Source organism: Cricetulus griseus, chromosome 2, assembly GCF_003668045.3.
Source record: "Cricetulus griseus strain 17A/GY chromosome 2, alternate assembly CriGri-PICRH-1.0, whole genome shotgun sequence".
NCBI lineage: Eukaryota > Metazoa > Chordata > Mammalia > Rodentia > Cricetidae > Cricetulus > Cricetulus griseus.
The window spans coordinates 226858597-226871365 of NC_048595.1; the positions used below are offsets into that span (position 1 = coordinate 226858597).

General features: G+C 36.6%; 1 protein-coding gene and 1 non-coding gene across 2 annotated transcripts in view; both read right to left on the reverse strand.

Annotated features, from left to right (window-relative positions):
• Positions 1–12769, reverse strand: part of Cd226 (CD226 molecule) — a 70240-nt gene that overhangs the window by 12410 nt on the left and 45061 nt on the right. Inside the window, exon 4 of the mRNA XM_035439068.1 lies at positions 830–926. Within this exon, the coding sequence (XP_035294959.1) occupies positions 830–926 (97 nt within the window). The remainder of the gene's footprint in view (positions 1–829; positions 927–12769) is intronic.
• Positions 11680–11824, reverse strand: LOC113834491. Its single transcript, XR_003483039.1, has one exon. It is a non-coding gene; the product is annotated as a U4 spliceosomal RNA (small nuclear RNA).

Below are 12769 nucleotides of genomic sequence, written 5' to 3' on the forward strand. Positions count from 1 at the left end.
TTTCCAGACATGAAAAATATTAATGTTCAAAGAGTGCGCCCTGCCTCACTTGAGCAGGGAACACTTCAGCTGGAATATAGTATAAGTTATCCAATACAATCCAAGTTAAGAAGTATGAGAAATACAAGACAAATCAGTAGGATTCATGGGGGAACTAGAAGGGAAAGAAAGGGCCAACTAAGAAAATTTTAGAATTTTTCTCTATGTCAAAATACAGTAAAAAGTAAGAAGCTTCAGTAGAACCTCAACCTCTCTTTAAGGTCATCCTTCCACCTCCTATATAAGTCACTTCATTTAACATCTCTAGACAGCTTATTTTGGAAGCTATCAAACCACTTATCCTGCTGATACATAGGTAAGCTTCCTTACCTCTTATTTGCCACATTGCAGTAGAAAATGTTCATGAATGAGTAAAACTTTACCCATCTTTTCCCGGTTTCTTCCTCCCTCTCTGTTGCCCACTCCAGCTCCCTCATACAAAACTTTCTCAACTGACAGCTCATCCCATGGTGGAGGAGAAAGGGAAGATGGAGATAGAACAAAGGAATTTGCTAGACTATGAGGGCACACTGCCAACTCTATTAATTCTTAAGTGAAGGATTCCAGCTTTTGTCTATAATATTACTGTCCCTGCTTCTTGTCGCTTAAAATTAGTAAATTTATAAGTATGTACATGTACACACACACACACACACACACACACACACACACACACACACACACACGAATCCTGAGTCAGCTTGAAAAAGTTGGTGGGTTATTCGTAGAGAACCTTAAATATTAGAATTATTCAAGACAAATAAGACTCAGGTTAAGTTGCTTTACTCACCTGTTATAAAAAATGATGATGATGATAATTAGGATAAGAAGCACCAGTGAAACTGACCCTCCAGCAATGGGAAGAATAAAATATTTATTGGTTCCACCTAGAAGAAAAAATAGGGTATGAATTAATAATTTAATTAGGGCCACCAAAAAAAGGTAGGAAAAAGAAGAAAGGATCCATTAATCATGAAAGGGTAACAATCAAACTCAAAGAATCTAACAATGGGAGGGGTTGAGGGTAAAAGGCATTTTTTTTCCCTTGAGAGGCTTCTTAATTCTTATGACTATTTCAGGTTTTCATTACTTCCTTGACTAAACTGGGTTCAACAACAAGAACAAGAATATGAGGCTGAAAAGATGGTTCACTGGTTACTTCTCTTGTAGAGGACCTGTTTGGTCCCTGGCATCTACACAGTGGCTCACAATTGCCTGTAACAGTAGCACCTGAGAATCTGGCACTTTGGCTTCCAAAAGCACTTATGTTTAAAGCTACATACATTACACAGACATGGGCATAGAAATATAATTAAAGAAATAAAATAGACCTTAAAAAAAGAACAATCATGTTAATAGCACCCATTGAACGCATATGCTCTTTCATTATAGTAGAAAAAAGTCAGTACAGTAAGAAGATCCCTGGGCTGAATTGGCAAGCCCCAGGCTAGTGAGAGGCCCAGAATCCAAAAGCAAGATGAAAAGCTCCTGAGGAACAGCACTTAAAGTTGGCCTCTGATCTTCACATGCACATATACACAGGTGCACTTGCACAGATATAACTACGCACACTCATGAATTCACACATACAAAAAATTCAGAATATATTTTTCCCTTGCTTTTTTGTTGTTCTTTTCCAAATTTTCTAAATGATACATTGCTTTCTGAATCAGAAAAATCTATTAGTAAGTATAAGCTTATATGCTTAAAAAGAATTCTTTGTTCAATTTCAGTGGTTACATTTAAAGGACAAAATGTAGGCGGCTCCTTTTCAAAGTATATTCAGAATCATTAGGAGTTACGATCATGTTTTTGTTGTGTTCAATTATATGACTTTAGGCTATTTTTATCAGAGTTCTCAGTTATAAATCCTAGTTCAATGCTTTGTCTTGACCTTTGTTTCCCATGACCAACCTCTTTCAATGAATTTGACCATTAGTTTCAGGTTATTCTGTTCAGTGTCTAAATGCTTGCAGTCTTCTGGTGTACTGGATAACAGGCACTACAGAGAGAGGGTGACAGATAAACACCTGCTTTATAACTGATTTAGTGGAAGTTATATTGCTTTGAAAAGCCCTACATATTTTAAAAATCAGGCACCAAACAAGCATTTTCCCTCCAGAAATGGGTGTACAGAGCAGTGCAGATTCAGCCACACATGGACCAGCACAGCCTAGAGCCACCACTGTTCTCGCTCATTTCCCTGCCTTCTTTATGTAGCTACTAAGGGAATGGCCAGAGCACTGCAAGCATGGACTTCCATAAGACCTGTGTGGATGGAAAAACAGCAAACAGGATGGTTTGGGGAGTTAATCAATAGTTCATAACATTCACTTTTCCCCTTAAGTTGTGCTAATAGATCTGTGGTTGAATAATGCCAGCCCTCAAGCCTTTCTCTTAAAGAAAGAATTATTATCTGTTCTCAGTGGTCCCTTTCTAATGGCTTTTTTCATGTATCCCAATGCTGTATTGATTCATAGGAGGACAAAACTGTCTTGAACTATGAAGCCATTATTTTTCCTCCTATCACAAAGGATAAATGCAGTTAAAACAATTTCAAGCAAGTCAGTAAAATTTATAAATGAATAATATTCTATGGGCCTGTGACCCTCCAGGGTAAGTTTCTGTCAGGCTAAGTATTTATGACTGAGTTATAAACCTTTAGAGAAGACTCATGATAGAAATGCCACTAGATCTTTCCCCAGCACTAGGCAAGCAGAGCCGTTGGCACTGCCCATTGTTTGTCTTCTTTAGAGAGATGCAGGTGGTTTGGGGGTGAAGGCACCAAATAATGTAGAACCTGGATAATGAACCAAGTACATTGGGTCATGCCTTTGATCCTAGGATATTTGGAGTTGGAAGCCTGAATTATCAAAATTTCAGTGTGGCCTGGGCTACATAGCAAGCTTGAGGCCAGGCTGGGCTGCATAAGACTATTTTAGAAAAAAATGTTTGTTTGTTTGGGTGGGGTGGCTGTTTGGTTGTGTTTATTTTTGGTTTTTCTTTTAAATTTTATTTTGTGGGCCAGGCTGCAAGGGCAGAGGCCAGAAAGAAAGGGACAGGAAGATGAATGGGATCAGGATGCATGATATGAAATCCTCAAAGAATCAATAAAAAGTTAAGAAAAGAAACCAACAACCAAAGAATCTAACTAACTGGACCAGAACATGTGAGGAAGGACATCTCCAGTATTGGGTAAATGTATTCTTTTCTTGGCTCATTAAAAAGGGAAGCACAAGTGTTAAACCTTAATCTGTGAACAGGTGAAATACACATACAGTGAGTATGCATGAAGCAGACATGAATGAGCTCACAGATTCTGCAATATCAAGTCATCCCACTGCTCTTGAAATTAGACAGAAAAATATCTGCTCTTAAATTAAACAGCAGCAAACTAAAAGTCCAATCCAGGAAGGATGGGGAGCCTGGTCCTGGCTTCTGTTTTCTTTCACTTGAAGAGCTCATGTAGGACATTTAATCTCTTACTTTTGTAAGTGGCAAAATAATCATAGAATCAATGCCAAGCCATACCAATCAATGCCTTTGGTATTTAAATTATACATATAGTGAAATTATAAGTATTTTAAACACTATACAATGTTATTAACTGTACAAATTATACACTCGTTTAAATTTATATAAACAATTCAAATTAGGATTAAGTAAATAAGTCATTTCTATTCATGTTGAAATGTCACATTGAAGTAGTTCTGTATCAAAGATGTTGCTGGCTCCTGTAACTAGTCACCCTTCTGGGGAAAGGTAAAAATAGAATTAATCTGAATGTGTAAGATTATTCTAGACTACTGGAACATGGTAAACCAATATTGGTAAAACTTTCCTGCAATGTACATCAAGTGGTTTCTGGTATTCTGACATCACCCCAGGTTTCCAGAGGCCACCTGCCTTCATAAATTAGTTTTACAATCTTTATGGAAATGCTTTGTGGTTTCACATGAAGGAAATCCCAGGGAATAAGTGACTTCCTGAGAAGTAACCATAGCACCAACCTCTAATATATCGTGATTGGTGTGTGGCAAGGGTATTTAAGTCAGTATCTTCAGTGGTTTAAATAGGAGCAGCCCCTATAGATATCTTTGAATACTTAGTGCCCACTTGGTAGGACTGCTTGAGAAGGATTAAAGGATGAGACCTTGTTGAAGAAGGTATATCACTAAGGGTGGGCTTTGAGGTTTCAAAGTCCCCTATCATTCCCCAGTTAGTGCTCTCTCTCTCTCTCTCTCTCTCTCTCTCTCTCTCTCTCTCTCTCTCTCTCTCTCTCTCTGTGTGTGTGGGGGGGGTGGGGGGGTGTGGGTGTGTGGGTCTGTCTCCCTCCTCCTTCCCTCCCTCCCTCTCTCCCTCTCTTCTACTGCCTGATGGTTGTTGTATCAACATATAAGTTCTCATCTATTGCTCTAGTTCCATGCCTACCTGTCTGCTGCCCTGATCCCCACAATGATGGTCATGGACAACCCTTTTGAACCATGAGCCCTAGATTAAATGCTTTCTTTTATAAGTTACTTTGGTCATGGTATTTTTTCATGGCAATCAAAAAGTAACTAAGATATTATCTGAGGCAAAATAAATAACAAATGTTTTGTTTGGTAGTCACTAAGAAGAATTTCAAGTCTGAGTCATTAGCTTTATCTTCCTGCCCAAACATGTCTTACTCTTATATTACTTGTATGTTTGCTTCAAATGTTACAAACATTACTTAAACGCATCATAAATTAGAATGCAAAGAACTGCACTAGTCTCACTCACTTTTTAGTGACACACCTTGGAGAAAATAATTCATGGCATACATCCTATGTCTAGGCTTAACTTCCTAAGAGTCCATTCAGCTATAACTTCATTAATTGATTAGCCCATTGATGAAACAGGTGCCAACATAAACCAGTCTCCCCGAAGTAGTGCCACCAACAGTGTAGCAAGGGATCCAACATTCTATATGAGCCCTTTCGGTTGATACTTCAGATTCAAACCACAAGAGCTTTACCCCACAAAAATGGAAAATTTGACATTGGAAACTTTAAAACACCCATAAAAATCACGCTTTATTATGTTTAAATGGTACATAATGAACCATTTGTGTTTAAATGGTACTTATGAACCCTTTCTTTTTCTGTGATGTCAGTCAGTCCTTCTGATGTTGCCCAGGAGCCATTTTCCTTCACAAACTCTGCTTTGAATCCATCTGCTCAAATCCAAGGAGATGGCTATAAGTGATTAATATGAATGCTTATAGCATGTTTTAGGCCCACAATCAAATCATTATTCTTGATTCTTAACATTTACTACTACTGACTTGAGCATGAGAATAATCATGTCTACCCTGTTTACTTTTATTTCTAGTGTTATAGTATTCATTTATTAAATTAATAAATTTGATAGTCTCCCACTAGACTTAAAAAAACCCATTCATCAGCTATGAATTTATCTGTGGATTTTCACAAATACATGTGAATATTCTAATTGGACTTAGTGGGTTACATTAAAAATCGAGGAGGTGAAGCTGGGAGTGAAACATGGGAGGAAAAACAGGAGGAGTTGAAAGGTGGGGAGGGGTTGTGAATGTGGTAAAATACTCTTTCTGCATGAAGGAAATTTAAAAAATTTTAAACTAATAATCTAAGGCTGAATGCCATACAAGTCACTTTGAAGAACACTAATATCCTCCTCCCAGGGTAATGCTCAAGAGTGACCACAGCCCTTCTTCTGATTTTTCTCACTCTTTTATTTCTTAGAGCAATCAATAGCTCCAGAAAACAAAGCTCTGTCTCTTCGACTATGACACCGTGGAAATCTATTTCAAGCTAAATGAACTTCCTAGCCTAATTAACGTTGAAGAAATACCCTTCTCCAGAACCAAAGAGCCATAGCTTTGAAATGTCTTCACTAAGGAAAACATAGTCCAAGGGGCAGGTCCTATTACCCAAACATTTCCTTCCAAGGGGAAAACAACTTCCTGCTTTAAAGATTGAGGAAGCTATTTTTCCTCTGGATAAAGGCATTTAGCTAACATGGGTGACCACCCCAAATCCTAAGTAAATCTGGCTTATTCTGTCTGATATATGTCATGAATGATACTGTCAAGTCTGTTTATTTGAAAACTAGTTATAATTTATCTTTAAAGCATGTATATAATGAATCCTACTTGTCTACATTAAAGTGGTACTTCTTACTTTGTTTGCAATCTTTTATTAGATCACCTGAGATTCATAGGACACTCTAAATTCATGTTCATTTTTCCATATCTATAAGCCTGTCTTTATGCAATTCAAGATTGGGGAACTTTTGCATATCATGACCCTTGAACATCTTCGATGTGTAGCCATTGGGAGTACTCCAACCATTGCTAATGCGCTCTTCTCTTAGCAACTATTCTTTCTTGCATTTATGCACAGCATTATCATTAGCTTTCCATCATTTTGTTCACTGTCAATATGACTAAAACCATTCTTTATCTCTATGAACCCAACTAGAAGCAGTAATACTTCACATTTATACTTGTGCATGGAAAATTCAGTTCTTGCCAGTTAATAAAATAGAATAGCAATGCCATTTTGAAACATTATGGCACCATGACTACATTTGAGTTCCAAGAAAAATGAAGTGTGCTAAATGCCTTCTGAAAGTAAATCACAGTGAGGTCAATGTAGACTGGTAAATATTTATTTTACACTTTATGGATGTTGAAAAAGAAAATGTATTTCCTTATTGGGTCAATACCTTTTAGGGATTCTTGAATCACTTCAGTGTAAATTATAACTTTAAAGTGTAAATTGGGCTTTAAAGATATCTCTGAGTGTGTCAGATTCATTCTTGCTCTTTATGTCCTGATCTTTTAAATAAATAGATATCCAAAAGTCATTATACTGCCTTTGAATATTTGTCAAGAATCAAGTCAGTATGTTTGACATTCACATAAAATATTTACCTGGATAATTAAATTGGAATACTCAAAACTGTAATTTCCATTAAGAATTAAATACTGCCAATCTTATACTAAGAGTTAATTCTAAAAATGGCAATTGTGTTTATATATTTGGAAACTATATACAATTTCTATTATGGCTCTAAGAAATAACCACACACTGTTAATTCCTTGGGGCTTTTATGATGAAATTTGTATGTTGAACCAAAAAACAGTAAAAATGGTTACATTAAAGCCAAAGGTTTTAGGAGTGTTTTTTTTCAGTCCAGGAGGCCATGGATGAATTTTAAGGGGAATAACTAAGTACACAGATCAGAATTAGAATTGTACCTGTCTGAATTCCAAGACACAAGAAAGGCTTAGTTTCTTAATAAGGCTTAGTGAGCAAAGGTGCCTGTCATCAAGCTTGATGACCTGAGCTCCAGTTCTTGAAACCTATATGATCTCTGACTTCCATACAACACACACACACACACACACACACACACACACACACACACACACACACACACTTAAACGTGCCTGTCACCAAGCTTGATGTCCTAAACTCCAGTCGTTGAAACCTATATGGTAAAAAGAGAGTTGTTTCCTACCCATTGGTCTCTGACTTCCATACCCACACACACTCACACACACACACACACACACACACACACACACACACACACACACTCATATATACATAAACACACTCACACACACATACACACACTAATACATGCGTACACATATATACACATACATCACTATCTTTCTCTCTCACACATACATACACAAACACACATAGAGTGAATAAATAGATAAACAAAATAAAAGTGTTTTAAAAGTTGAAACTCACTCTGGAGGCAGCAGTTTACCAAATAGAAATTCCCAAGATCAATTAACTGCTTTCTCTATTTTTCAACTTCTTTTGTATGTGATATTAACAGGACATTATTATTCGATCCAGTATTAAAACATGAATGTATAAAATGACTACAAGTAAACAACCTCTTACTTTGTACTTTGGGAAAAATGTATAAATCTCTACACAGGACTTTCAAAAGAAACTATCTGACTACTTGTGCTTTTCAAATACATTATCTCACTGAAAGGAAAAAAAATCTTTGATGTGGGTAGAGGCAACTGTGAGGTGAAGGATCCATGACATAATAGGCATGAATACTCAACTCACATGTGATGTTGGTAACTATGTATTACATCTAGGAAACCAGTTGTCATCCAGAACCCTAAATTGATATTAAGTTGAGGTAGAAATTATATCTGATCTACTTCAGGGGAAATGATTTTAACTTGTGAGTGAAATCAGCAGGACTTGGGGATTTTAGTGGAGTAGTCCTACCATATAAAAGAAATATCATGAATATTTTATTTTCCATGTATGTAAAATATTCCAGTACTGAAGCTCATCAAACCGTGTCATGGAAAGAGACTGGTTTGTGCATATCAGCTTAGAACACCTAGTCCAAACCCATGGGAGTGATGCCAAGGGCCATAAGAAATACAGCAGGTGATAGTCAGTGTTCACCTGGTCGACCTACCAGTTGGGTGACTCTCTGACTGGGAGCCCCAGATGGTTAGGCTGTGTAGTTACTGACTGTGGAAACAAGTTGCTCCTCCCTGTAATTTCTCTTATGAGTCACTTCATTTCTCCCCTAAGAATAGCCTTAGGTGGTTTCCAGCTACTTGTGCGTTTATCTCATGAAAATATCCCATCTACTGGGCACATATACCTGTGAATAGTCAGGAATATGACTTTTCACTTGCATGTATAATTTTGATATATAGAATACATACTGGGATATGCTTCATAGCTGGGTCGATTTGTTCCACAAGGACTGTGGGCACTTAACAGCCTGGCTTGTTATTTTGCTCTGACTAACTGCACACAATTAGCTCACTTTCACATCAGAGCAAGTTCAAATTAGACTCAAGGATTTTTTTGCAAATATATCATAAGTTTAAAATATTTCAGCTATGTACAAGGTCAGAGCCACAGATGTCCACCTAAGGTTACTAAGGAAAGCATACCAGTCTGTTAACAAAAGAACTATGTCTCAAAGCTTATCTCACTGTGCCCTTCCCACCCACCGGTCACTGTATCATTTCTGTAACCTTGGACCCTTGTGTTGCCATGGCAATGGCTCAACTCCCTATCATTTGCCCTAGGAATGTGCTCTTGTCCAAAGAGAAACAACTCTTGTAATTTATCATTTCAAAGCTCCTGAAGGAGAAAAGCTTTTAGAAGAGAAGAGGAAGAAGGTAGAGAGGAATTAGTAGTATGATGGGAAAGTGCTTCTGCGTATGTGTTTGTCTTACTGGATGATAAATAAAGTACTGTTTGGCTCATGAGGCAGCAAGTTAGGCAGGACTAGGAGTCAAGGAGGATTCTAGGAAATGTAGTAAAGAAGTGGTGATCCAGGCAGGAAGTGACATAGCAGGGAGACTCATATACAAACAAGGGCAAGAAGGAAGTGGGCCCCTCTCTCTTCCTCCAGAGTTACCATGTGAGCCCGGGAAGACAGGATACTTGCCACTGGCATCCAATAAGATAAGTCTTACAAAATATATGGATTTATGATAATTAAGACTGAGCTAGCAGATGAGAAATCCTAGTCATTGGCCAAGAAGCATTTGTACCTAATATAAGTCTGTGTATTAGTTTGTATCATAAGAGTAGTAGTAGGGCAAGAAGAGAATTAGAATAATAGCAGGACAATAAAGCAACTGATATGGAAAAGTATGTAGTAGAGAATTCATTCACCCTCAGATTTTTCTAAGTCCCCCTCTTGCTGAAGCATCCCATCTGAACCCTGAGGGGGCATTGAGGCTGGTCCTCAAAAAGTCCCTGTTAAGTGAGAAAGAAGGTAGCAAATGAATAAAAATTTAAAGCACAAAACAATTACTAATGATGTAGAACTCCTCTAGAATAAAAATAAACTCATAAAAGTTGATAAATAAATCAAGAAAATAAAAAGCAAATAAATAAGTAAAATTAACTTACCTTTCTTAGGAGCTGGAATGTTTGGCAAAGTGTTTGTTTTGCAAGCATAAGGATCTGAATTAGACAGGCACACATATGCATAAATATGCACATGTGAACATGGGCATGCACGCACATGCTCTCGCTCTCTCTCTCTCTCTCTCTCTCTCTCTCTCTCTCTCTCTCTCTCTCTCTCGAACACACACACACACAGACACACACACACACACACACAGACACACACACAGACACACACAGACACACACACACACACACACACACACACACACACACACACACACACACACACGAAAAATGAAAAATCTCCTTCCATACTATCAAGAGCCCAGGGAATCAAATTCAAGAAACTTTGCCAAGCATGGATGAGGGATCTTATGATTGTTAACATTCTACTCTTGTTATTTGCCAATGATGAGTCTTGCTAATGAAACACACAAGTACCATTTTGGGTGGGGGGAGCGGGTACTGTGATCTCCTGGCAAATACTCCTGTGATCTACCTTCATATTCTCTAACCATACAGACTAGGCATTAGGCTCTATTTGTGTTTTAAAGGGCAAAATAATAGGAGTTTAAGAAGGAAATTGATTTTTCTGATAGTTGCACACAGAAACAAATGTTCATGAAAATTTCCTTTACAAACACTACACTTGATTTTCAAAATCTCCATTTTTTTGATCAGTAATTTCTAAACCTCAAATGTGGACTATGACATATGAAAAATGTCTTGAAATAAGTTTTGAAGAGAATGTAAAACTTAGATGGATATTATCCCCTCTAAGATGGAATCAATAAGATAGTAAATGTCATGCTCAATGAATGTTCCTGAGCATATCCTAAAAGGATACTTTGGTAACTTTCAATTTAGATGCAATAATATCTAAGTGAATGTAATAATGTAATAATATGTAAATACAGGATTTATTGTAAATGTGACATGTGAATCCCATAGTTTAAAAAATAATTTTTCACATTTTTACTATCCTAAAATATGTCTATTATATACATATTTCATAAAGTGAATACATTTAAAATATTTTAATTTCCCTTTTTGCTAAATATGGATATTCAATAATTATTGATAAAAATGTTATTAATTTTTAAGAAATATTACTTTAGGAATAAAGGAGCACATAAGTAAATATATGTACTTAATATGCTGACAACCTTTCAAAGGAGTTGATTTCTTTCCATTTTAGTGACAAATAAAACCAAAGATGACAAGATTATATGTTAAGTATCTGAACTATGCAAACAAGTGCAGTTACTACATCACTTAATTGTAGTAGTTTTAAGTTACAAAAGCTTGAAACAGTAAATATACAAGGTTCAAAGACATAAAAGGATGTTGAGTTAATGTAGACAGAGCATAAAGACAGGGAACACTTACTTGACTCTATGGGAATGATGAAAGATGGTTGCCAGGGAAAGAAGAAAGTAGGATAGAATGTGGGGCTATGCCAAGGGGGCCACAAATAGAAGCTGAGATTTTTTCTGTTGTATCCCTCTCTGCTTGTCTAGACCACAGTTGTGTTCATTTGGGACATGTGACCCATCACTAACCCAAAAGAGGGTTTCACAGAAAAATTAAACTAAACATCCAAAGTAGGATTAATACCAACCCTTCTTAAACTCTCTGAATGTGTACAGAATACTTCCAAACTCACGAGAAAAGCATTGCTTTGATACAAACAAGCAAGTCTCAAAGGAAGATGACTATTGGCCAACATTTCTAATAAGATGGAGAAGATGAAAAATTGCAGCAAAATACTAGCAATTTTTAATTAGCAATAACTGTGCCCCAGAAAAACTTCACTGGCTACGATACTGCCACTGTGCAAAGCTTAGCAATTTTAATTATGTTATTAACATAGAACATAAAATGATTGTATACCACAATCAAGTGGGGTGTAAGAATATTTCAATGCATAAAAATCAATCAATATACCACATTTTCATAAAAATTATATATAAAAGACTACTTGAACATATCAATAAAAATAGAAAAGGCATCCAATGTAAGTTAACATCTTGTCATGCTTTACAAAGCCCTCTTAGCAATAAAGGGCATATATGACCCTCTCAACAATAAAGGCTATTTATGAAAAGCCATAGCTAACATCAGACTCAACAGTGGAGAGCTGAAAACTTTTCCTTTAAGAACAAAACACATATGCCACTCTCACCACTGCAATCAAGATAATCCTAGGAGCCCTCATCATAGCAGGTAAATGTGAGAGATATAGATTGGAAAGGAAAAAAAAAACAAATGTTTGCGTATGACATTATCACACACACACACACACACACACACACACACACACACACACACATAAAACCCTAAGGACTGTGCTTAACCACAAACACAAATGCACCTCAATTGCTAGAACTAATAAATGTATTTTTAAAGTTGCTATGTATAAAATCAATATAAAAAGATCATCCATGTTTCTTTATACAGTGTGATACAAATAACAAAATTAAGAAAATAATCTCATTCATAAGAGAAAAGAAAGAATTGAAGATGGAAATAAAGGTAAGCAGAGTTGAAAGACTTATACACAGAAAATTATAAACAGCCTTGCCTTTCCTGGAAACTATTCTACCATCCTTGCTTGGCAGCCAGTAGTAGCTTTCCTTGGCAATGACAGAAGATCCATAATCACGTCAATGTGCCACTCATTTAGCCTGCCTCACTCTGTACTAACTCATGCCTCAAACTGTCTGAACCAATTTAATCATCTGATTATAATCTTCTGCATACATTCCTCCACAATCAGGTACAATTTT